Source organism: Hippocampus guttulatus, chromosome 12 (genome assembly GCF_054856545.1).
Source record: "Hippocampus guttulatus isolate MCC_2025c chromosome 12, RoL_Hgut_1.0, whole genome shotgun sequence".
NCBI lineage: Eukaryota > Metazoa > Chordata > Actinopteri > Syngnathiformes > Syngnathidae > Hippocampus > Hippocampus guttulatus.
The window spans coordinates 17,788,929-17,813,965 of NC_141272.1; the positions used below are offsets into that span (position 1 = coordinate 17,788,929).

General features: G+C 42.0%; 1 protein-coding gene and 1 long non-coding RNA gene across 6 annotated transcripts in view; one reads left to right on the plus strand and one right to left on the minus strand.

Moving 5' to 3' along the window:
* Window positions 1-1,229, minus strand: LOC147197704 (uncharacterized). Its single transcript, XR_015102389.1, has 2 exons — window positions 583-1,229; window positions 1-501 (listed from the first exon to the last, which is right to left on the minus strand). It is a non-coding gene; the product is annotated as an uncharacterized LOC147197704 (long non-coding RNA).
* A 2,133-nt stretch (window positions 1,230-3,362) lies between these two features.
* Window positions 3,363-25,037, plus strand: part of myo18ab (myosin XVIIIA b) — a 96,039-nt gene continuing 74,364 nt past the window's right edge. For 3 of the 5 annotated variants that reach the window (XM_086125468.1, XM_086125470.1, XM_086125478.1), the window contains exons 1-2: window positions 3,363-3,448; window positions 6,003-7,124. In XM_086125468.1, coding sequence (XP_085981594.1) covers window positions 6,117-7,124 — 1,008 coding nt within the window. In that variant the 5' untranslated portion in view covers window positions 3,363-3,448; window positions 6,003-6,116. The remainder of the gene's footprint in view (window positions 3,449-6,002; window positions 7,125-25,037) is intronic. The other 2 variants (XM_086125469.1, XM_086125472.1) reach the window with 1 other exon arrangement.

Genomic DNA, 25,037 nt, shown 5'->3' on the forward strand with positions numbered 1-25,037 from the left:
TTGGAGAACAAACTTTTATTTGGCACAGAAATCTTCAAAACATCTACACATTCTACTAGGTAAATTCTAAGATTATCACTCAAATATGAACATGTAATATTGATTTGTAATCAGAAAAATAATACTGCTACACACACACACACAGGTATATACAAAATGGCAACAGGGTCTACAAATCGTGGTACACAGGAGGGTCTAAAATATCCAATGCACTCATTGGAAGATTCTTTTGTGACTGCTCGTAGCCACCTGCACTGGTACTGTACTAGCATGACTGCCAGGATTTTGGAGTTGCAGAAGCATGGACATCATGCGAATCTGGTGTTCCTGATCTTCTCTCCTCCTCCGGTCATTCGCTTCCCTCTCTTCTCTTCGTCTCTTCTCTTCTGCCTCTCTCTCCTCTTTCCTTTTCTGTTCCTCCCATGCCATTTCTTCCCTCCATCTCTTCATTTCCATCTCTTTTTCCAGAGCCATCTCTTTATTTTCATTCTCCATGAAGAGCTGAAATAACATCACAAATAACAAATCATTTTTAATTTGTTTTCTGGCTCTCTGCAAACTTCTCGAACGTTTCCTCCATACATTTCTGGAACTGGTAAAGCCTTGTTTTTCTTCTTTTTCCTGGCTTTGAGGTAGACCTATTGCCGAAGCTGACATCACTGCTTTCTTGATCCTCATGATCGTTAGCGCTGTCTTCACCGCTTAAATCGTCTACACTTGTATTGGGAGCGGGGGTGCACGGCCGGGCTTCGTCCGTGTGGCTGGTCCCCTCGTCACTGTCGACCGGGGTCGGATTCTGTGCATCTGGTCGCGTGCTCGGGCCAGGGGACGGAGAGTAAATAGAAGCGCCAATGGCGACGAGGTGGTGCGGCACACTGGCTGGGCGATGCCCGAGGATGTCATTAAGTTGATCATAAAATTTGCATGTTTTTCTCCCTCTACCAGACTTTTTGTTGTTATCGGGTTTTTTTTGTATTTTTGTCTGAGGCCTTTGATTTTCTGGCGGCACTGATCGCCAGTGCGGTGATTACCTTCGGATCGCATCTTCTCACCTATTTTTTGAAAACCCGCTTTATTCCTCCTGGATCCTGCTAATTGGGCTTGGATGGTCCCGTCAGCCCAAATAGTTATCAGGGCTGAAGTTTCATCGTCACCCCAGTTCACCCCCTGTATTCGTTCTTATCGCACGTGTTGTTGTTGTTGTTACTCGCCATGTTTTGAAGCGGAAAATACCCAGGATGCAAGTTTGCAAGTACCCGTATGTACTCCTCTTACGCGTAGCGAGGCCACTCCCCCCGCAAGCGAGCATTTGTCTCGGAGCAAATTTTAAGCCCGTGGAGTTCACACGTACCATTTTACATCGGCGCTGTCCCGCAAACGAGCATTTACGGGTTCAATATTTGCTCCGGAGTAAGCTGTTTTCAGGGGCTACACCGGTGTAACTGCACGTGTGAACGCTCAACTAGGGCAGCACCGGAGCAAATGTTGCCATGCGAACACCCCTGATGCACGAGAAGCTGGTTGAGGTGAATCAGGTACTGTATTCCAGTCCAGGTGGGCAGCCGGAAGCCGGGCCGGGTAAGGGCATCTGCATAGCAGGAGGAGGTAGTGTGTTTGATGGAGGAGCTACTGCTGCACTCTCCATTGGAGCTGGATAGACTTCCGATGGAGTAGACTGGAATCTGTGGAGGTGGTCCTGTGTTTCCCTGATACTCCACCGGCCAGGTCCACCTATTAGGAAAACCAAACTGAAATTAAACAAGTGCTTTATTGAGGATTTTTACTCTCTCTTCGCTAATGTATGTGTACAATATCTTTCAGGTGTCAAAAGATATGACACAAAAATAGCCAGAATAAGTCAACAAAATCAGACAGACACGGAATAAATAACCAGATGATGAAGTGCAATATTACATTTGTATTCAAATGTATGGTGTGTTTGTGTATGTAAATAGAGAGACAGAGAGATTCTGACAGTCCAAAATAACAATTGTACAATTACAATGCTACTGCATAAATTGAATATCACACAAAGCAAACTACTACTATTACTACAACTACTGTTGATAATAACACATGGTGAGTATTTAGCAACATACCAACAACTAAATGTCACTTCAATCTTCACAATTCCCATTGACCAGACATGCTCGTCTTTATACAAATAGCGGCCTTGTTACATAAAAGAATTATAGTTTTTTTTTTTTTTTAATGAAATCTATACTCACCATGGGGTGGCCCGGTAGTCCAGTGGTTAGCACGTTGACTTCACAGTGCAGAGGTACCGGGTTCAATTCCGGCTCAGGCCTCCCTGTGTGGAGTTTCATGTTTTCCAGCGTGGGTTTTCTCCAGGTACTCCGGTTTCCTCCCACATTCCAAAAACATGCATGGCAGGCTGATTGATCACTCTAAATTGTCCCGAGGTGTGAGTGAGGGCGTGCATGGTTGTTCATCTCTGTGTGCCCTGCGATTGGCTGGCAACCAGTTCAGGGTGTCCCGATGACAGCTGGGATAGGCTCCAGCACCCCCGCGACCCTAGTGAGGATGAAGACTTCTATACTCACCATGTGCTCTCATCAGATGCTTCTTTCTCTGCGGTTTACCAAACAGCAGGTTGGTTGCTTGTGATATGTGAGATGCGTTGTTATGACACCCCTTAGCAACATTTTTTTTGTCCTTCACACAGGTGAAGAGTCATATTACCTTCGTGCCAAACGAGAGCTGGGGAAGTTCCTCCCTCATTGAAGAGATGTACTTCATTGTCATCAATTGTTGCAAAAGTAAAATTGATTTAAATGGTATTGTCCTCACTGACTTCAACAAAATACCGCTACAATGCTGATTGAGTGTGGGATATTTGTAAGTCATAGTGTTGTTATTGTTTTGGGCTTCCTTCTGTGACAAGTCTTGAAAAACGTTTGAACTAAAATAGATGTACAGTCAATTTACATTGTCCCTTGGCGTGAGTGTGAGAGCGAATGGTTGTGTGCCCTGCGATTGTCTGGCAACCAGTTCAGGGTGTCCCCCGCCTACTGCCCGATGACAGCTGGGGTAGGCTCCATCCAGCACGACCCTCGTGAGGATAAGCAAATTAGAAAATGGATTGATGGATGGATAGATGTATAGTATAGTAGTACAGTAATGATCATGCCATGTTCGCACCCCATTAAGGCGTGAACGGTACAAATTGTAATAATGTGCATGGACTACATTGAGTGTGGTACTTGTCAGTCGTGTTTACGTTTTTGTTTGGGAACCACTGTTGTGGAATGCGTTTCACGGGTGTTGTGGCCTCCAAGTGTGCAGCAGGTGTCGCCCGTGGACCGCTCAGGTTTGGGTATTGGGAGCAGTCACAGATGGTAAGACGTTGTTAGCTACAAGCCAGGCTGCCTTCAGAGCTGCACCCTGAAACGCGTTACTAGTGCTGCTCAGTTTGCTGAAGACAACCGTGAGTAGTATTCTTCCTTTGATATATTACGATTTACGCGTCGGGAGCAAATGTTTCGATTGGCAGCAGTGTGGAGGTTGGCTTTTGGGCAGGCGGACTGGATCATGGTCACGATATTTCAATGCGTTCCAGGATTTTTTTCCCCCAAAAATAAGGACAGAAACTAATCTGTGACTTTCCCCAATTACGCTAATAGGCTGTAGGATTTATTCATCAAAAGTCGGACAAAATTGTCAATAAGATAGTGCCTTTGGCTTGTGAACCTTGTTGGTTTGCGATGAAATAAAAAATTACATAATTGTGCTTCATCAACAGTGCCTACCTACAGTAGCTCAGCTAGCTAATGTAGCGGAAAAGCTAAACACCTACATAGCGCTGTCATTCTTTTTGTCCCATAGATTGCACATTGCACAAAGTGGACGTTTTTTAAACCATTTTTGCTTTGTGTGTGTTTTTGTGTATGCCAGGCGTTTGCATCATTTTGCTCCCAGCGTAGTACGTAGCTAAATAGGCGAGAGTTTAACGAACAGCAGGCGCTGGGTTTAATCTGTCGTGTTTATTAAAGAGAGACTCTTGCCTAATTGTATTATGCATTGTTGCCGTGGGTGGAGTCAAGATTCAAGTAATTTAAAAAAAAATAGCTCTTTTAACATTTTTTTTCTCCCAAAATTGACATTTCTATTGGGAAACATTGTAATGTAATCATCGGTTAATCAAGGAATGAGCAGGGATCAAACATATGGAATATTTCTACTTCCGTTCAACTCTGGGATTGTTGTGTGCGCGTGTGTCACGAATGGTATGTGACAGGATGATTGTGTATCTGGAAGAACAATCTCAACCGGATCGCTCCCCCCACCCTCTTTTCTCTTAACGTGAGACCCAAGTAGAGGCAATAATGTGTTTCGGTTCTTCTGGAAAGGCTCCCCAAGGGCATTTTACAAGACCACTTACAGGTTGAATGCCTGCTCTGTGTTGTCTTCCTTATTCAGTTTTGAAATGTTGTTGTAAAATTTAAAAAAAGCAAATGTTTTTATGCTGCAATGGATGCAGATTTAGATCAGTATCTGTACAGTGTAAGTGGACTTTTAAAATGATACACCAAAGTTTTAACACACTCATTCTTTTTTTTTTTAAACCACATTTCCTCCTTCAATATGGTGGTTCACCGCTGTGTCACCTCAAAAACAGTAATGTGTGTGATACTTGTGTGTCTTTCTCTGTGGCGCAACGTACTCTATATATGATCTCTTTCCACAACACTGTAACTAGTCGCCCAGTCAGGTTGTAGTTGAGACTATTTAGTTGTCAAAAACAGGTACAGTGTGATACTACATATATTTAACTCACTGCCATTGACATTCAATCTCAGGGACGTATATGGTACCAGTCAAAACTTTGTAAACGCATTCAAATTCAATATTTTTATTTATTGATTGATTAATTTTCCCTCCATTGTAAATTTATACTGAAGTCATCTGGACGATTTGGTAACATAGCTTGTTCAAATTTCACACATTTGACAAAAGTTTAGGCCTGAAGAACTTATTTTTCCATTGTGATAGCACCACCTACTGGCTAAAATGTTTTATTTTACTTTTTGCTCCCAGCAGGTTTACGAGATTTACCTCATATTTGCTCGGAAGAGTGTTTTGGCCATCATCATGTTAAAACACATAGTTTGGGAATTTTCACAAAACGCTGTTGCCGTGACGCTGTGAAGTTTGCCACTGCCTCTCTTTGGAACGCCCTCCCACTAAACATTTGGCAAGCCCCCTTCGCTGCCCATCTTTAAAACTCGTATCAAAACTCACTTCTATTCTTTGGCTTTTGACCCAACACGACTCAAACTTGATTATTAGTTTGACTGTTTTTGGGCATTCTACAGTCTCTGTTATTAATTTATTGTTTCAGTGTTTAGTGTTGTATACATGATATTTGCTCCATGTACAGCACTTTGTATACATCGGTGGTGGTTTTTAAAGTGCTCTATAAATACAGTTGAGTTGAATTAAAACAATGCAACTTTTCAGGGTGCAAACATGCACCAATACTCAACAAACTATGCAAACGCATCAGCTACAAACAGCTTGCTACTTGAAGACACCACAAATAAAGGTGGGGGTAGGGGGGTTGGCTACAAAGAATGTTGTGCTGATGTAGTTTGCTTTGTGAAAAGATGTTAGCACTTCATAGTTGATTGATGTGGTTGTAAAAGTGAATTCTTTTGTATGCACAAATTCAATGGCCAATGTTTACGGAGCCATTTTTAATTTTACATTTTGTAAGAGACTTTTTGTGTCCAGTTTGCACAAATGGTTTCACTGTATTTTAGTAGCATTGGACCATTTGTTTTTAACATTTGTTAAATATAACTTTGTTTAGCAAAGAGCTGAAAAGCTGGTTGAAACCAGTCACCTCTCCTCTCTTGCAGGAAGAATCTCACCTACTTTTAATCTTCTTTCAGTTTAAACCTGGATGTGAAAGACACAATAGATCTTTTTGACAGTCAGCGTATACTGAGCAATTGTCTTTTTCTCTTTTTTCTTTTCAGGGGACTGGTCCCGCTGGATAAAAGTATCTGATAGTGACGTCTTCCTCTGGGGGGAAGATTTTAAAAAAGCCCCCCAGAAAAACCCAGCCACATTGGCCGGAAACGTTCATCAACATGTTCAATCTGATGAAAAAGGATAAGGAGAGGGAATCAGGAAGGAAGGAAAAGAAAGACAAAAAAGAAAGAATGTCTGCAGCAGAGCTGCGAAGCTTGGAGGAGATGAGCATGCGGCGAGGTTTCTTCAACTTGAAAAGGGAGGCAAAGCGTGAGTCCAAGAACAAGGTGGAGATCTCCAACCCAATTCCAATCAAAGTGGCGACCGGCTCGGAGCTCACACTGACTGACATTGAATCGGATGGCTTGAGCAACAGAAGCAGTGTGGTTCTGGATGAGCAGCTGAGCCCTGCCAACTCCACCGATGACCTGAAGGGCGAGAGCGGGTCACAGGATCATCGCAACTCCGTACGAGATCGCGTCGCTCACTTTGGCTCGCTGGCTAAACAGAACTCAGCGCAGATGGGACAAATGATTAAACGCTTTTCCTTTTCCCAAAGAAGCAAAGAAGAGAGCTCTTCAGAATGCTCCACGCCTTCAGGCCAGAACGCCGATTCTCCACAAGTGGAGAGCAAAGTCTTCAACATGTTGCGCAAACATAGCCTCAACCGACCGGCTGCAAAACCCACCGCCAGACAGTTCTCCATCCCGGAAATGGTTGACAAGACCTTCCCTGCTCAACTCCATCTGCCAACTGTTGTTGCCCCGACAGCACCTGAGACACGCGAGCTGGTACTCCAACGTCGCAACACAGGCGATTTTGGATTTTCTTTGCGTCGCACTACCATGCTGGACCGCAACCCGGATGGCGGCGTTTACAGGCGGGTGGTTCACTTTGCTGAACCTGGTGCAGGCACAAAGGATCTGGCGCTTGGTCTGGTGCCAGGAGACAGACTGGTGGAGATAAACGGGCGCAATGTCGAGAACAAGAGCCGGGATGAAATAGTTGAGATGATCCGCCAGTCTGGTGACACCGTCCGACTGAAAGTGCAGCCGATCCTGGAGCTGAGCGAGCTGAGCCGCTGTTGGCTGCGGAACACAGAGGAACTTCGGAGGGAGGTCAGACATGTGAGCTGCACTCTTAATTTTACATATCTAGAATCGATTTATGCACTCTAAATCGATGACTGTTTTGCCTCTTGATGTCATGCCTTTCTGGAAGCGTCAACTATGTGTGCCTCAGGGGAGCACATTGGTCCGTTTAGCTGACATTTTCAGAAATCACCAAATCCTATCGTGTCCAGCTGGAGCCTCGGAATCAACTTTTTTTGTCACCTTGCATTTTCTCCCAGTGTCAGCGGGTACAGGTGGTGCATCATTTTCACAATACGCAACAAATACAGGTTGTCCCAAAAGTCACCTCACACTTCCTTTTTACTGTTTCGTTTCAGTCATCATTTGGACAGACGTGAAACGATCAGCATTTGCCAGTTTAAACCTCGAAGTTCTTGTGAGCATATCATTTCCTTGCCAGTTGACAGTGGAGCAGCGTTGCAAAAAGTTTTTCTAACTCTGACTAAAGTTCAGGGCCAGTATGGCCGTCTCACTGTTCCGACGCACAGTACAATTCACACTATCCATTGCAAGCTTCTCAAAACAGCATCTATTTTGTGAAAAAAAGCCGAATTCAGTGGATGCCTCAGAAAGTGATGAACCTACCCTGTACCGACTTTCGGTGAGTTGATTGAGCATCATTTTTTTTTCTACTCGAACCTTTAAACGACCTGAAATGTGTCGGGGTTAAAGCTTCATCACACACAAAAGCAACCACTGAATCAAGCTTTTGTTGATGCAAAGTTCCAGATCGACTTGCCATGACTTGGTTGTGGTAGCGGGCCTTTGGTTGCGTGGATTGTCAGGAGCAGATCCTATTTTGAAAAATTATGCCTGGATAGGGAAAATTGTATTATGTGTTGGAGCAGTGTGACGAGTATTAAGCTTCTCAAACTAGCGCTGAACTGTAGTTGGGGACAGAAGAAGCTCTTGCTCTGTGGCAATTTTGCAATGCGACTTTCATGTCCATTGGCATGCTTATGATAACTTCAACGCCTAAGCTTGCAAATGCTGATGGTCTCACATTTGTCTGGAAGATGCCTGAAAGGGTACCATTAAAAATTGAAAAAAAGTGTAGAGAGGGACTTTTAGGACAGACACCCTGTCAGCCAACCAGTCAGAGACGAAGAGCCAATTTTTTTACTGAGTTACTGCAAAGAGCCACATCGTAACCTTCCTCGCGCGTGCGCGCGCGCACACACACTCTTTTGGCCAAAGATCAACCTTTGAAGCAACCAACTTCTCACGAACGACCCGATTGCGCACGTGCAAGCATACACACACACACACACACACACACACACACACACACACACACACACACACACACACACACACACACACACACACACACACACTCTTTTGGCCAAAGATCAACTTTTGAAGCAACCAACTTCTCACGAACGACCCGATCGCGCACGTGCAAGCATACACACAGACACACACACACACGCAGCGCTACGCACTCACGCGGGTGCCCACCAGTGCACTCGCGCACATATGCACGCACACTATGATGCGCAACAGTCGGAACGGGCCGAAAATGAATGAAAGCTCAAGATAGAAACAAACAAATCTTTTTTTCCCCACGCATTTCCTCCTCACACCCCTTGCAGTCGACTTGGGACCAGTCTGCTGGCTCCCGGTCGATTCTGATCAACGTATTGCGCACCGCTGCCTTAAAATCAGAGGTAATTCGCTGACTAGCTTAGCACTTAGCGCCGTTGTTTGCGCATGAGCGGTGATGCAGCCATCTGATTGGTTGCTCTCTATGTCAATCAAGTAACGGGATTGATGATAGGCTGACGGAGTACGTTCTGTGAAGTTGGCGCCTTGTTTGAATGGCATCGCTGCTGCCGAGGCGTTTTCGACGCTTGTCGTGTGAAAGCCCGAGAGCCGCATTGAACCAGCCAAAGAGCCGCATGCGGCTTGCGAGCCACGGGTTGCCCACCCCTGCTGTAGGGTTTTTTCTTCTATGAGCCACTTGTGGTCCAGAGTACAATCGTAATCATTTCCTCTTCTTTTGGACTCTTATCTTTGGGCTGGATGTGTGAACAGTTCAGAAGCAAGTGTGGACATTGATGATGGACATGGGGTCAGGCAAGGTGAACTAAAAATTGCTTGCAACCCATTATTTGTCGACTCATTTTTGATGATGTTTTGCCTGTTTTAGACTGAGTGAAAATGACTTAAAAAGGCAACATTGGCTTCTGGTTTTGTTAAGTCTGTTGTCCAAATATTGTCGTCTAGTATAAATGATTAGGCAAAGCTATACTCTGTTTAGTCTCTGAAACTGATTTTTAGACAAAAAATATAGTTTAACTATAGGGGTGTTCACATGGCAAATTTTACTCCGGTGTAGCACCGGGGCTGCCCCCCGTAGAGCGTTCACACGTACAAAGTTATACCGGTGTAACCCCTGAAAACAGCTTAAACCGGAGCAAATTTAACCCTGCTCAGGAGGTGGTTTAAAAATTTACTCCGGAGTAAATGCTAGTTTGCAGGCCAGCGCCGATATCAAATGGGACGTGTGAATGCTACAGGGGTAGACTCGCTACGCGTGAGAAGAGTTGATTACATACGGGTATTGCATAACTTGCATCCTGGGTATTTTGCACTTCTTTCCTTTCTATCTTCTCTCATCTTTTTACGGTGTCTGATAGACCACAGCGTTGATTTGTCTGGAGAAGCATAAACCATGGTTTTTCGATATGTCACAAACAAGGCGGGGAAAAGGAACTTTACGCATGCGTATGTTTTATTTCCGTATAATATATCGTATTGCACGGCCGCAGGAATTGCCGTGTGAATGCAAGTGGGGCTGCACCGTGGTTAACACACTTCTCTTTAGTAAGCAGCTTTATACGTGTGAACGCTCCACAAAATTTACACCGGCGTAAGATATATCACAACAAAATACGTCGGTGCAGCACCGATGCAAATGTGTGCCGTGTGAACACCCGTTATGAGTGGATTATCGGTAATATAGGGAGAATTACATCTGGAAGTGAACGGTATCCATTTATCCATTGATCCTATTCTATCCTTACTAGATTCGTGAGTGTGCCCGAGTGTATCCCAGCTGACTTTAGGCAAGCATCGCTGTTATATGCACTGTGCTGCGTCTGACTGACAACCTATACCATAACCACGGTGTGATAGAGCAAGCTAAAATGATAACTATCGGGACCTATAATGCCACTAGCATTAGCCTCAGACCACACCACTCAGTTTGGCCTGGCACCACACCAAACTGCCTCCTTGGTGTCAACTGCACTGGCAGTATGTGGGGTTCTCCTGGAACATTTCAAGAGTGGAGAGTCTCGGCCACTGTTTTTGTGGCGATTCAGAATCTGAATTGGCGTTGCATGATGTGGCGACATCACAAAGTACAGCCCAACAAGTGCACAGAAGCTTTTTATATATATATATATATATATATATATATATATATATATATATATATATATATATATATATATATATATAAAAGCTATAACATACTGTATATAGACTATGATAGATTATTTCCAGGTTGAAGCCAGCGAGACGCTATCAGCCACCGGCTGGCCACCATCAAGACAAAACTACAGTGTAGATTTAATGTTTGACATCAACATTGAAATCATATTTACGCTTGCATATGTACCATAAATATCCATCCATCCATCCATTTTCCGAACCGCTTGATCCTCACTAGGGTCGCGGGGGGTGCTGGAGCCTATCCCAGCCGCCTTCGGGCAGTAGGCAGGGGACACCCTGAATCAGTTGCCAGCCAATCGCAGGGCACACAGAGACGAACAACCATCCACACCTACACTCACACCTAGGGACAATTTAGAGCGTCCAATCAGCCTGCCATGCATGTTGTACCATAAATAATTTGAATTAATTATTTTGCGATGGGCACGCAAAGTTCACCGCCAGCGTTCATTCATTCCTATTGTTGCATCAACATCTGTTTAAACTACTAATGAACTATACCATGAAACTCATTAAGCTGTATTGAACATATTTAGGCATGCTAAGTAATATATTTCATACACACACACACACTGTTTTTTATAGAGTCAAGGAACTGAGCAGCTTATCTAGTAGTGTTGGCAAGCATGACAAGCAAAGCAAAGTGGAGGTAAAACTGTTCCCCTGGTTTGACAGATTTGTAAAAGAAAAAAAAATCATCAATAGCCATGTCAAAAGCAGCTAAATCAAAGCCCTTTCCTAAACTTCACATTTTCTAATTTGAAATGTTGGCAGAACTCCTTAAACCACAATCTCACAAAGATTAAAATGATATTTCAACAAAGTCAGACCGGATATACAACTATTCTTTTAACAATGGTGAGTGTCGACAGGATATCCCCAAATAACTGCTCGAGTGTCTCTAGGGAAAAAAAAGATACTACAAGATAGTATGTCTTTACTTATTCAAATAAGTAACACCTTCAACCTGGTAAGACTCAAAATGCCTCGAACTAAAACAGAACTAGAGGAACGAGAGGTTTTCCAGGCTCATGCATAAAAAAAATCTAAAACACAGAAGTAAAAACATTTTCTGACAAACAATAGACATTTTGTCACAGAGCAAATTCGGCAAGCTGTACAACGATGAGGCGCGGTGACTGTGGACATTAGTCCAAAAGTCCCAGAGCCAATCAGGATACAGAACGCAATGCACTGTAAAAAAACAAACAAATGAAAAAAACCTTTGTTATAGTTAGGGATTAAAAATTTGCATCAACCAATTTTTGTGGTCGACTTGGTTGACTTTTTTTTCCCAGCCCGAGATCACAGTACATTTCTAAGATGCTAATGCTTTTGTTAAAACAGTAGCAAATAGTTGAGAGTGTCACTGAAATGCTAACGTTTAAGTTACTCTCTAAGTTTTTTTTTATTTTTATTTTTTTATCCATGACTGCTGTGCCAGATGTTTTGGATGTGTCTCGATGTGGCTAGGCTTCCATAGCAATTAGCCTATCACGTTCGCCCATCCCGTCCGTCCCTGCGCGTTTAGTCCGGGGTCGCCTGAAATGTCATTGCGGTGGCATAAATTAGCATCATGACTTTGACTCTGTGATTGCCTTCCATCCAATGGTTTGGAATTTCTTGCCAAATGCAAACCAATCTGAAAATGATGCTTCTCGTGTCTATTTCTTAGTTTAAGTTATTGGACTTGCGAGCTGTATACGGAGCAACGTTTGATTATGTGCATTTCAATCATTTGTCATCTACTGCCTTTAATGCAACATCCTTTGAACATATCTTGGGGGTGGTGGTTGGGAGTTCAACCACTGCTGCTTTGTTGTTGCCATGATGTAACTGTCACCCATTTGTAAACTTTCCTTCTCCTTTGTAGTATGGGGTCTGCTGAACGTAATGGGCAGCACACACCAGAGTTGTTTGGAAGAGCCATTCAAAAAGTCAAAACTGATGACATTTTCACCTTAAAATGGCACCGGCATGACACTAAGTAGTAAAAAATGACAAGAAGAAAAGAATTAAACTATTGAATGTACCTATGAAACAAATCCATGTTATCAAACATTTCAAGAATGTCATTATTTTTCCTCCATATGGAATCGTAGTAGCTTGAAACAAGCGGATACCGGAAATACGCACTCACAATCTTTCCCTCGGAAATATTCATTGTGTTGCCATCGCAAAGGATGAGTAGGAATTTACGCCGGTAAGTTTAACAATGACAAGGAACATGAGCATTTCCTGGTATTTTTACTTTGAATATGACCAGGTAGTACTGGAAGAAGAAAAGTTTTGCTTGAAAGAATGGTCGTTTTGTTTTCATAAACCATAATTTTTGTTTCATGGATATGCCATTCTCTGTTAGATAAACAATTTAATGCAGTCCGTATCAATCCTTTTGGTACCGTTTCATAATGTTGGTATTCCAACGGCAGACTGCCAAAACTATATATATGCCATACCGCTTATTGTTAGAGGACATTTAATAATAGACGTGAAAAACTACGTGCCGGACTGAATCAATACCAATAATGTCTTGGATGGGATGATATAGCACAGCCTTCAGTAAGCGTACTGTAACTTCCTTCACACATGTACTGTAAGTCCAATGCCCAAGTCCCATTTGCTAAGTGCAAATGGATCCGAGTTAATAATTTCTGGTTTTCGCGAACCTGCAGGACCCGAGCGTGAGAACCAGTTCAAGTTAAAAGAAGCCATCTTGTCTTAACTGACTGACTTACAGTAACAACAGGAAGCAGTGCTCTCCCTTTCAGTCTGGTATTTGTGGAATCTGCTTTGGAACAAATAGGCCACTTCCTGACCCTTTCCCTCTAGTATTCTGTCATGGAGGAAAACAAATTAGTGTGTTAGGCTAAGGGCCAATGGAGGGAAAACATCCCTGTTGGAATGTGAGATGGAGTAAGAATATTTGACAGGTCCCCGTTTTGTCAGCCAATATTTTTTTGAGTACAGTGTGAAAAGTACTGAGGTTTTAATTGAAACACTTGATGTTCAAACTGTCAACTTCTCATAGTATGTAACAAGTTTGAGCCAAAACAGTGTCTTAAGGCCTCTATACACCAATCCGACGTTGGCAGTCAGGAAGCTGGTGGGTCATCGGTGAGCACCGGCATGTCACAGCTGTTGTCGGGGCATGGGGTGGGGGTGTTTTTCGGCTGATTCAACGTGCTGGATTAGCCTCAGCCATCGTGACAATTGATCACTCTGATTGGCTGCTAGCTAGCCTTTAAAAACACTGCATAAGCCAAGAAGCGGAAGTGATGAATCCAAACCAATAACCACGAACAAGTCTCTAGTACAGGGGTGTCAAACTCAAACATGGTGGGCCACATACGGCCTCGGTAGATGTCAAGTGGGCCGGACCATTAAAATGATACCATACTTTGCTATAAATAACCAAAACAATATGTCTTTCCTTTGTTTTGGTATAAAGAAGCACAAGAACATTAGGAAAATGTTGAAATTTAATGAACATATCTTTTCGGTTCCGGCCCATGGGCCGTATGTTTGAGATTACAGTGATCCCTCGCTATTTCACGGTTTGTTTATCGCGGCTTCGGTGCATCGCGGATTTTTTCAAACATTCATTAAAAAAAAAAAAAAATGAGCTGTCGTGTTGGTTCTTTGTAAAACATTTACACAACTCAAGCGACAACTGTACAGGCACGTCCTTCTCCTTCTCGGTCTCCGTGCCTTCTGTTCGAGAGTGACCGCCCCCGAAAACGTAAATCAACAATGACTTCAATGACACTCAGAAAAGCAAACATATAATGCGCCAAACAGAAAATCAAGAGAGGAAATCACAAAATAAATTATATGGGGGGCGGGGGGTTGTGAACACACAACAAAGGAACAAACTACACAAACAACTCCGAGACAGTCCAGTCTCCTACAAAAGGAAAGATGACGTTTGGGGACTATTCCCACCCCCGTACTAGTTGAGATGGTATAACCCAAGAGGTGCTTGCTACTGTTACCAGCCAAGTCTTGTGTCGTTATTAAACACACACATGACAGAAGTCCGACAGAGCACGAAAGCAACGCATTCTCGCCGTACGTAATCAACTCTTCTCGAGCATTTGCTCTGGAGCAAATTTAACCCAGTTGCGTTCACACGTGCAAATTTACATCGGTGCTGCTTCGCAAACGAGCATTTGCTCTGGAGCAAATTTTTAAACCACCTCCCTGAGGTGGATCAAATTTGCTCCGGTGTAAGCTGTTTTCCGGGGCTACGCCGGAGCCAATTTGCACGTGTGAACGCTCCACTGGGGCAGCACCGGCTAGCACCAGAGCAAATCTTGCCGTGTGAACACCCCTAGAGAGAGAGAGACTTATAAGAACAAAAGCAGGTCTCTCCATCCTTAATTGTCTAAACAACCTTAATTGACTAATCATAAACACGTCTGCTGCACACCGGAGGGATCGCTGGCCTGTGTGTGTGTGTGTGCGTGCGTGTGCATGTGTGTGTGTGTGTGTGTGTGCGCATGCATGTGTTAGTGCGCTCTGCTGAAGCGCAAAGGCCTACATGGGGCAATTAAAAATATATATATATGTTAATTGGTCGCTACTTCGCGGATTTTCGTTTATCGCGGGTGGTTTTGGTCCCCATTAACTGCGAAAAACTAGGGATTACTGTACTGTTTTACATAATCATCTCGCGGGCCGGATTAAACTCCTTTGCAGGCCGGATCCGGCCCGCGGGCCATACATTTGACACCACTGCTCTAGGAAGAAGCACGCACAGGTTTTGTTTGTACTTTATTTCCATCTGATCACACGCATTTTGACAACCTGAACGGAGGAAAGTGAAGAGCAATTCATCAAAATGATCATCAGTTGACGTAGAATTGGTACAGACCAGGCAGGGGATTAGCTGCGCTGTGCAGAGGGCATGAGTGAAGAAGAACCAGCACGAAGCATATCCTTGATGCTCGCAAGTTGTCATAATGGAGATAAAAAATGTGGTTAAACTTTGTTAAGGAAAAAAATGGTAGTTTTTTGCTTTGTGCAAAAAATTTCATTAAACAATATCAAAGGAGGTTGCACTTCACATATGAAATCCTGTGCTGCCTCTAACTTCAGCTCAAACGCTCCAAAATTTTCAAGTTCATATGTTTGATATTATACTGGTTAAAAAACACTCCATATGAAATTAACAAACAGTAAAAAGTAAATACTACATCATCCAAAAAATAAATGGTTAGCTTTTTTATTTTAATTTTAATTTATTTAATTATATTATTATTAAAAGTTTACATTTCCCATCGAAAACACAGATGCAGACTGGGCACTTCCCTCAGAAACATTCTGCCACTCTTCCAAAATCTCCGGCACTGAAACACAAGACGATACAATGTGAAACTCATCAAATCTCATTTCTGAATCAAAGTCAGGAATTCTTTATGTATGCCAAGACAAAATATGGTTTGTCAGTACAGTCACTCCCGACCAAAACATGCAAATATTAATGTATCATATTCGGGCTATGCATATCACGTATCGTATTTCTATTTCAAAACATAATACCTACAGGAGTGAATTAGAACTGGAAGCTTTCCATTGCAAATATTAAAGCACATCACAAATGTTTTGAGTCTTCTTGTGCCTCTGCCGCATCGTAACTTCTTCCGCAAGCAAGTGACTCAAGCTGACAATGCCAGTGTCAATTGCAACTTGGCAACGAACGGCATTCTGTGGTCGCGTGAGTGCAAATGAAGCCAATTTGCTTTGTTTATGCTTTTGAGATGCTGCGGCCGCCGAACTTCAGGTTTGGAATGAGGAACTGACTTCCGCCGAGGTTGTTCTTATTGAAGGGTATTACTTCTCATGCATGCGCAGAATATTCTGTACGTAATAATTGTTGTCGCGTTCGGCTTGTCACGGTGTATACACCCGTCACTTTTTCGGCTCGATGTGCCACGGGTTAGGCCAGGGGTGTCAAACTCATTTTTGTCACGGGCCACTTGGGGTTTACGTCTTCCCATGGAGGGCTGTTACAACAGTGAAACTAAATAAATGTTTATATATTATTACTCAGTCAAGTCAACTATAATAGTTTGTTCAATTATTGCAAAATCTTATTTCACATGCCGATTTGACATTTCGGTACAGATTTTAGCAAGGATCTTAGAAGTTGACACACGATTTGCTTTCGCGGGCCACATAAAATGATGTGGCGTGCCGGTTCTGGCCCCTGGGCCTTGAGTTTGACACCAGTGGGTAGGCCAACTTGACAGTTGGTCAAAGGTCTGTCACACAAACACAGAGAGTACACAGAAGGATGCCTTGACTTGTCACTGCCTCTTTGCTGCTGCCTGACTTTTTTTGCAAGTTTTGGTATAGATCCCTTGTTATTGGTACCGTATTTTCCGGATTATAAATCTGTTTTTTTTCATAGTTTGCTTGGAGCGACTTGTGTGTGAAATTATTAACCCATTATTAGATCATTTCACATGTTATTTTCACAATAAACTGCAAGAGAGCGCTCTAGGCCTGTGTTGATAAGTCGACGATGAGTCTGACATAAGCGACGTAGAAGAGGAATCGCTGCATTTTCTACTTCTGTTGGCAGAGTTGTTTAAAAGTGACGCCGATGGTGAAGATTTCATTGGATTTAGTGATTTGGATGACACTGATGGTTTCGTAAACTTTTTAGCATGTTCTTTATGCTATAATTATTATATTATATATATTAAGCACGCTCTCAGTTCGTTGTTTATGCATCATGTAACATTAGCATATTGTACACTTATTCAGTCCGTCGTTCGTTATTTTAATTTTTAATTGCCTTTCAAGATGACATGTCTGTTCTTGGTGTTGGATTTTATCAAATAAATTTCCCCCCAAAATGGGATTTATACTCCAGTGCGAATTATGTTTTTTTCAGAATCAGAATCAGAATCATCTTTATTGGCCAAGTATGTAGAACACACAAGGAATTTGTCTCCGGTATAACACGCTGCATTAGTATCATCGTAAACAACAAAATCATTGAACAATTTTAGAGTGACCAGTAGCAGTATTTGTAGTACAAGAAGAGTGACTACGTCAGTGACTGTTTAAGGAGTTAATGGCTAGAGGGAAGAAGCTGTTTAAGTGTCTACTGGATTTGGTGCGCATGGATCTGTAGCGTCTGCCTGAGGGGAGTAGCTGGAAAAGGTGGTGGGCAGGGTGCGGGGGATCCAGGAGGATTTTCCGTGCCCTTGTCTTGATTCTTGCAGTGTGCAAGTCCTCAAGAGTGGGTAGGGTGGTGCCAATGATTTTTTCCGCCGTCCTAACTGTCCGTTGAAGTCGGATTTTGTCCTTTTTTTCCCGGATTTTTCTTCTTTGTGATGCATTTTATGACTGGTGCAATTTCTAATCCAGAAAATACAGTAGTACAAAATTAAAAAAGAAACGTTCCAAGGTCTATTATGGTTGCATGAGTTTGATGTGGAAGGAGTTTACTGGCTCGCACAGAGCCTGTAAGTTAATGGTGTCGAAGAGTCCTTTTAACACATTAGACCTCCCATAGTTCCTTCTGTATGAATTCCACGGGCTTCCCAAAACATTGGAAATGGGCAACAGAATACTTTTATTCACAGGATGTGTAACAGTGCATGTGGTATTTCAGATGTACTATGTCGAAAGGTGTCATTTGTTTTAAACCAGTGTACAATTAGTCACAGATCATGCAGTCGAGTCAGGAAAGACTAGGCAGGCTCAAGGAATGCTATAGGGCAAGTTGTGAGCAATGTGTTTCGTCACCTATGGTGCTGTGTCACATTCTTGAATTAGTTCAATTTATCTATCAGGAAACAAGGTGGCTGTGGATTGAGCGCAAAGGACATTTCACACATTTCTGACATCTGTATCTCTCTGACACACCCTACTTCTGGTTACACACAGAATTTCATCCAATCACTGTGACATTGTCACTCAACTAATATGTTTGAGAGCTATATTCTCACTCAAAGTCCAGTTTAGAAAGACTCCAGCTCACCCCCAGCCCCAATGATGACAAGCAGTGTACAAAATGGATGGATAAATGGGGATCCGATACCTTTTGTTGTGCACTGCATATCATGAATGCATTTCTCATGTGTTGAGCAAGATCTGTTTTACCTGATTTGTAGGTTCAAGCAATGTAGGTGTGTACACTGTTTTCCAAAGCATGCATACATTATTCAAAGGAGACATATGCATTTATAGCGGCACAGTGATTTGGACCTGATGGTGCAGAGGTCAGGAGTTTGATTCTGGGCTCCAGCCTTCTTGTTTGGAGTTTGCATGCTGTTCCCATGCCTTTGTGGGTTATCTTGGGGTACTCCAGTTTTCTCTCGCATTCCAAAAACATTCATGGGTGGTTAATGGAACACTGTAAATTGGCCCAAGGTGGGAGTGTGAGTGTGAGTGGTTGTTCGTCTCAGTGGACCCTGCGATTGACTGGCAAGCAGTTCAGGGTGTACGCGGGCTGCCCGAAGTCAACTGGGGTAGGCTCCAGCATGCCCGTGAGCTTCATGAGGATCAGCGGCTCGGATAACGGATGCATGGATATGCTTTTACCAAAAAAAAAACTTTTATTTATTTACCCCCCCCCCCCCCCCTTTCATCTGTAATCTGTTGTGTTTGTGTTTCTATGTGTGATGAAACTTTTTAGGCACTTCATAACAGTCGTCCTAAACTGTTTGCTTCATCACCTATGTGCCTATTTTTCTCTCTTGTCCTGTCCCAAAACAAATATCTTACATAATTAGATAAAGGTTGAGCTGTTCATTTTCCTTCCAGTTAATGTCTGCACGCTTTACAAAAACAAGGATTAAATGTGGCATTTGATTTGCTTGGTGGATTACCGGTAATCTAATTTAGTACTATAAACACGACCAAAAAAATAAATAAATAAACCTATCATACAATGGGAATTATTTTTTTCTTACGAAGACCATTGACCTTGTGTTTGCTGTTAGCTTTGCTTTGTTAGTTAAATAAATCAGATCAATCTTGTGAAGCGTGTGACATGGTTCAATTTTAATCGCAGATTTGTTTCCATGTGTTACCTTTACTAAAATTAATATTTGCATTACAAGGCTGTTAATCTATTGGTGCATGATGGTCAAAAAGTAAAGCCAATTTTGAGAAGAGTTTGAGTACATTCCTTATTTTGATGTAGTATGTATTTGTCAACAAACTTTGAAAGATTTCCTCAGTCAGTCTGTGGAGCAGGGCAGTGACAGATTACTGTCACCATAGCTGTTCCTCTGCTTGGAGGTGGTTCTGTGCAGTGGATGCTGTTGATTGTCCATAATGGACAGAGAAGCTGCAGGCGACCTTAAGTAGGACGAAATCTTGTAGCCATTTCTTTTCGGTTTCATTTTTTTCCCATCTTGACCACACAGTTTGAGCAGTAACAAAGGTGCCACCCCCTTTCAATAAAAATGATTTGGAGAGTGCTGTGCACGCAGACTGGTGCCTGATGCTGTGTTACTGTCTGTTACTCTTAAAGTACCGGTCCCGAAAACACGTGGTATTGTTTCATGATTTCAGCGAAGTATTGCGGCACTTTTGTAGGAAGTACCAGCATACTGTGCAACCCTAAACTAATCTGGCTAATGGAGACGTAAATTGTAAATAGTAAACATCATGACATAAAACTGTAGCAACCTATAAACACATTATGTTATGGCAAAAAAAATTTAATACATCTGTGAACAAAATCTGCATTCCTCCTTTTGCCCATTTACTTCATTTCATTTAAATCAGTCTTAATGTTCTGCATAGCAAACAAACTTTTGGTGATGTGAAAACCTCAGTTCTCTTCAACCTGCATAATTATAAGCACATTAAATGTTATCCTCAATGTCCCTGTGCCTGACGTCTCTCTATATTCTGGGGTATTTGTGAGAGCTTCATTGTTTTAGCTCCCAATGCTAAGTGCTATCATTAAACTCCTGTCAGACCACACGCGTATCTCAATAATTTACTCGAGTTAATTTCTAACATTTGGTGTATTCCAGCCTGGTACGTTGTCCAGATAATAAAGTTAAAGGCAGCCATGGTTTATTTGCTGCTTTATTTGCCTAGTCCATGCATCAAACCGTATTCCTGTTTACCTGTACAATCCTATGAACTATAAGAGGAGAGTGGATCGACCTCGTGTTTGATATGATGCTTTTAGATTTTTTTTTTTTTTTTTTTAACTGTGTAAACAGCTAGTCCGTCACAGACCAGATGGGCATCATTTGCAAACACAATTGAAACCTGAGAAGGGGAATCAATTATAGGTAAGAAAGTGTGCTCTGTCGCTCTTGTCTGAGAAGATGGGGGAATGGTTGGAGTTACATGGTCGTGCCACCTTGCTGTCTCTGTGCTCTCTGCTGAATTATTTACAGAGATGCTGTTGGTCCGATGAATAATAGAGAAGGCTGTTCAAGGAAACGAGGCCTCTTGGAGGAAAGCTGAGGTGTGGAAATTAATTTGCTGTCAGTGGCAGTGGATCGCACGTTTATTTATTTATTTAGTTAATTATTTATTTTTTAACATGCTAGGTATACAGTATTCTCCAAACATACCATTTGTATTTATGGACCAAAAATTCAACCTTGGTTTCATTGGCCCATAACACATATTGTGATGTATTTATTTCTTTTATTATTTTATATGCCCAGCTTTGAAGGGCAATAGACATGAGTGCATGGAGGCGAGTGGCCAATAGTGCAATGGAATAGTTTCTGTGTCACTGTTATAGTCTAATGCCAGAGCTTGTTTGGTCGCTGCGAGTGCTGACTACTATTGACGTGAAAGCCACACTCTCAGCAGTTCTCTTTCTCTCTGCACTAGTGTCAATGACACAGCAGTCTCACACTCTCCTATCAGTGGACCATGTCACTGTCCATATCTGCTTTCTCGGTTAAGATATACTGTACTGTAATTGTGGTAACAAACAATCACAATGGGGGGAAAAAAATCTCTTGCTATGTAAGAGATGAAACGATTCGATATGTCTTCCATTTACAGCATTCTACTGGGACACAGTAGGGAGTTGCCCCTTCTTTTGGTAATTATAGGGCTGTTCCCAGTCTCTGAATGTCACAAATGCAAAACAGGGACGTAAGATTGAAGATTTAATATTGTTGATCCAATGTTGACTGCTCAGAGGTATGGTACCATATCGTACTGTACTGTACTGTGCTGCACAATACTTTTAACAGTTGATTGAAAAGTCAAAATATTTAGTTTTAAAATAAAACCCAGAAGACTAAGATTTGAGAACACTGTCTTTAATTACTTGTGCCACAAATCCAGCAATGAGCTTCTATTACTGCCTGCTAAACATGTTGCGGTTTTGCTCCTAACTCAGTAATCACACCCTCCATGGCGGCGGATAAGCTACACTTTTTCCAAGTATCATTCTCACGAATGGATTTGGGGGTGTAATTGACAGAGGTTGAGAACCCATGCTAATTATTAAGCTAATGTAATGTCATCGTGACAGACCGGAAATAACAATGCTTGGCTGATTGAGTACACTTCACAGAGGTCTTGCTGGAACCGTGTTAAAGCAGCCCATATCCATTTTTGAACAGCAAAATAGCAGGCAATTTAAATTTAGTAAGTGTTTGGACAGAAAATTAAGACAAAATAATGCTACACACACACCTAAATGGGAAATGTTCCTGCATCCCGTATGTTATCTGGCCAAGAAGACTAAAATTATCTTAACTCATTCAGTACCAGCCAATTCTAGACCAAGTCTGAAAAGACGTTTAAAAACGTCTTTGGGAGTGAATGAGTTTTTACTATTTAGGATAAGTGATTCAGAAAATGCAGACAGTATATTGAATGGATATATTACAAACATGAATTGTTTTCACAAGACAGTTCTGAGTTTTGATTTTCATTTTTGTGATCTGCACAATAAAAAATTACATTAATTTCTGTCAGTATCATTATTTTATACTGTATGTCTGTTATTTTGATTGATATCAACAACTGTGCAAAATATGTAGGCTGCTTTGCTTCTGTTTACATTTCATAACTTTATATAGCAACATGCATTTTTTTTATTTGATACAGGTCTGTTTAATGTCACTCCAAAGTAAAGTAAGAAAAGGTAAGCAGTCATAGTGTGTTGCATGATTTAAAAAATAAATAAATAGAATAACTGAAAATAAATCGTGGTACTTCGTTATCGCGATATTAAATGGCCTATACCGTGATGGAAGGTTTTTTTTACATATCGCCCAGCACAATACTGCACAATGCAACTAGTATACATTTTTGTCCTTAGTTGGCGCTGATGACTTGCACTGAATGGAATCATCCCGGGAACCGTAACGGATCAAGACGCACTGACGTGTACGACGATAGAATATCTTGTTCTTTATTTTTCTTTCTTTTTAAATTTTTTTTTATTACTCACTCACTGCTACTGTATACATACCGGTATATTAAAAGTATAAAACTGTGAGGTCTTGTGAATTAGTTAAAGCCATTGACCGACACTCCCTTGGCGATCACAATCGACGTAATGGGCACCGCTGGCAGACAGCCAATCATTTGAAAGGCCCCACCTCAACAAATGTCAAATGCCAGTAAGCTTATTTAGTGTTCAGTTTCCGTTTGAGAAAACAGGACAGTGAATAGCATTGTGTCGTTTCTGTCATCCCTCAGCTGACTAAACCCTGAGGCTTCTGTCAGTCAGTGGGCATACTCAAACAGTCTCTTTGTCCAGTGCCATGTTATCTGCATAGTGTAGGCCAGGGGTCGGCAACCCAAAATGTCGAAAGAGCCATATTGTACCAAAAAACAAATATGTCTGGAGCCGCAACAAATTAAAAGCCTCAGAAAGAAGGCAACACAAAGAAGGCTGTACTGTGTGTATCTATATTAGTTAAATTAGCCTACTATCAAAATGAATAAGTTGGCTGCACATCCACAATGAGCCTTCATGATTAAATGCAGGCCTGAGGATTTCGGAAATTCACGGTAACTGTTTTTCGGTTCTGTCAGATTACCCAATGAGAAACCACGGTAACTAATTTTGGGTTCTGTAAACGTTCATCATGGGAACCCATTTTTCTATTTTGACTGATATTCATAATCAAGAATTCTGACACTCAAAAGTATCATGTTTAAAGGGTAAATGTTTGACAACTATGCATTAACAATGAACATTACATCAGCGGCTGTGTACTCCAGGTTTATTCAACTAAATAAATGGATCAAAATATGGTGTACTTTTATGGCATCATGAATACAGCATACCACAAAATCAGAGTATTTTTCCAGTCTCACACTGCAAAGATTAATTTACTGGTAATCATTAATACAGATAAGTATTAATGTGGCTTGACATCCTCTTCCCAAGACGATGCGTGTGTAATCTATTACCAATTTGACGAAAGAATCTACCACATGTCATTGTTAGTTCTACCGACAGTTAACATTAGCATTACTACACACTTCAGGTGTCATTTTCTCCTATTACACAGAGATGGGACCGCCTGGTTGCAGAAAATCAAGCTCGGGGCTCGCGCTGATTTAGCATTGTGGTGAGTGAGTTCAAAATAAGATAAGATAAGATATCTTTTATTTGTCCCGCAATGGGGAAATTACAATCAGAATTCAGTGCGCCTCAAAACTCACTTGTATTCTTTGGCATTTGACTCAGCATGACTTAGATTTGTTCTTGGTTTTGCTGTTCGGTACTTTCTACTGTCTTTATTACAGATTTGCTTTACTGTTTGTTGTATATGTTAAATTGCTCCATATACAGCACTTTGTATGCAGCGATGGCTGTTTGAAAGTGCTCTATAATTACAGTTGAGTTGAGTTGAGTGGTCATTTTCATGCACTTTGAATTTGCATTGTATCGTATTTTGATTAAACATTACCATAGCGATCAGATTAGACCAAGGGTGGGCAAACTACGACCCGCGGGCCAGATCCGGCCCATTGGTCTTTTTTTAATCCGGCCCGCCGAAGGTTGGTACACAATTAAGGTTTGATGTGAATGATTGCATTAATTTCATTTGGACGGGTATTTCAACGCCAAGTGGCGCAGTTACTTGAAGTTGCAGAGCACAGGGAGCGAGGGAGACATGAAGAGAGAGGGAGAGAGAAAGAGGGAGAAATTAAAAACCTTAAATGCCGGTCCCTGAAAATATTGTGACATAAACCGGTCCGTGGGGCAAAAAAGGTTGGGCACCCCTGCTCTACAGCAGGGGTGCCCAACCTTTTTTCACCCAAGATCTACTTTTCGATCAACCAGCCTCCCGAGATCGACCCGTTACCGCACGCGCATACGCACTCACTTACACACGCATGCCATAAAGAGCAACAGCCATAATGGCCCCAAAGGTGAACGAGGAATGGAACACACTTTTGCAGCATGTTAACTATCGTAGCTCATGTGTACAGTTTGAAAATGCTTCTCTCAGCCCTCCAGGT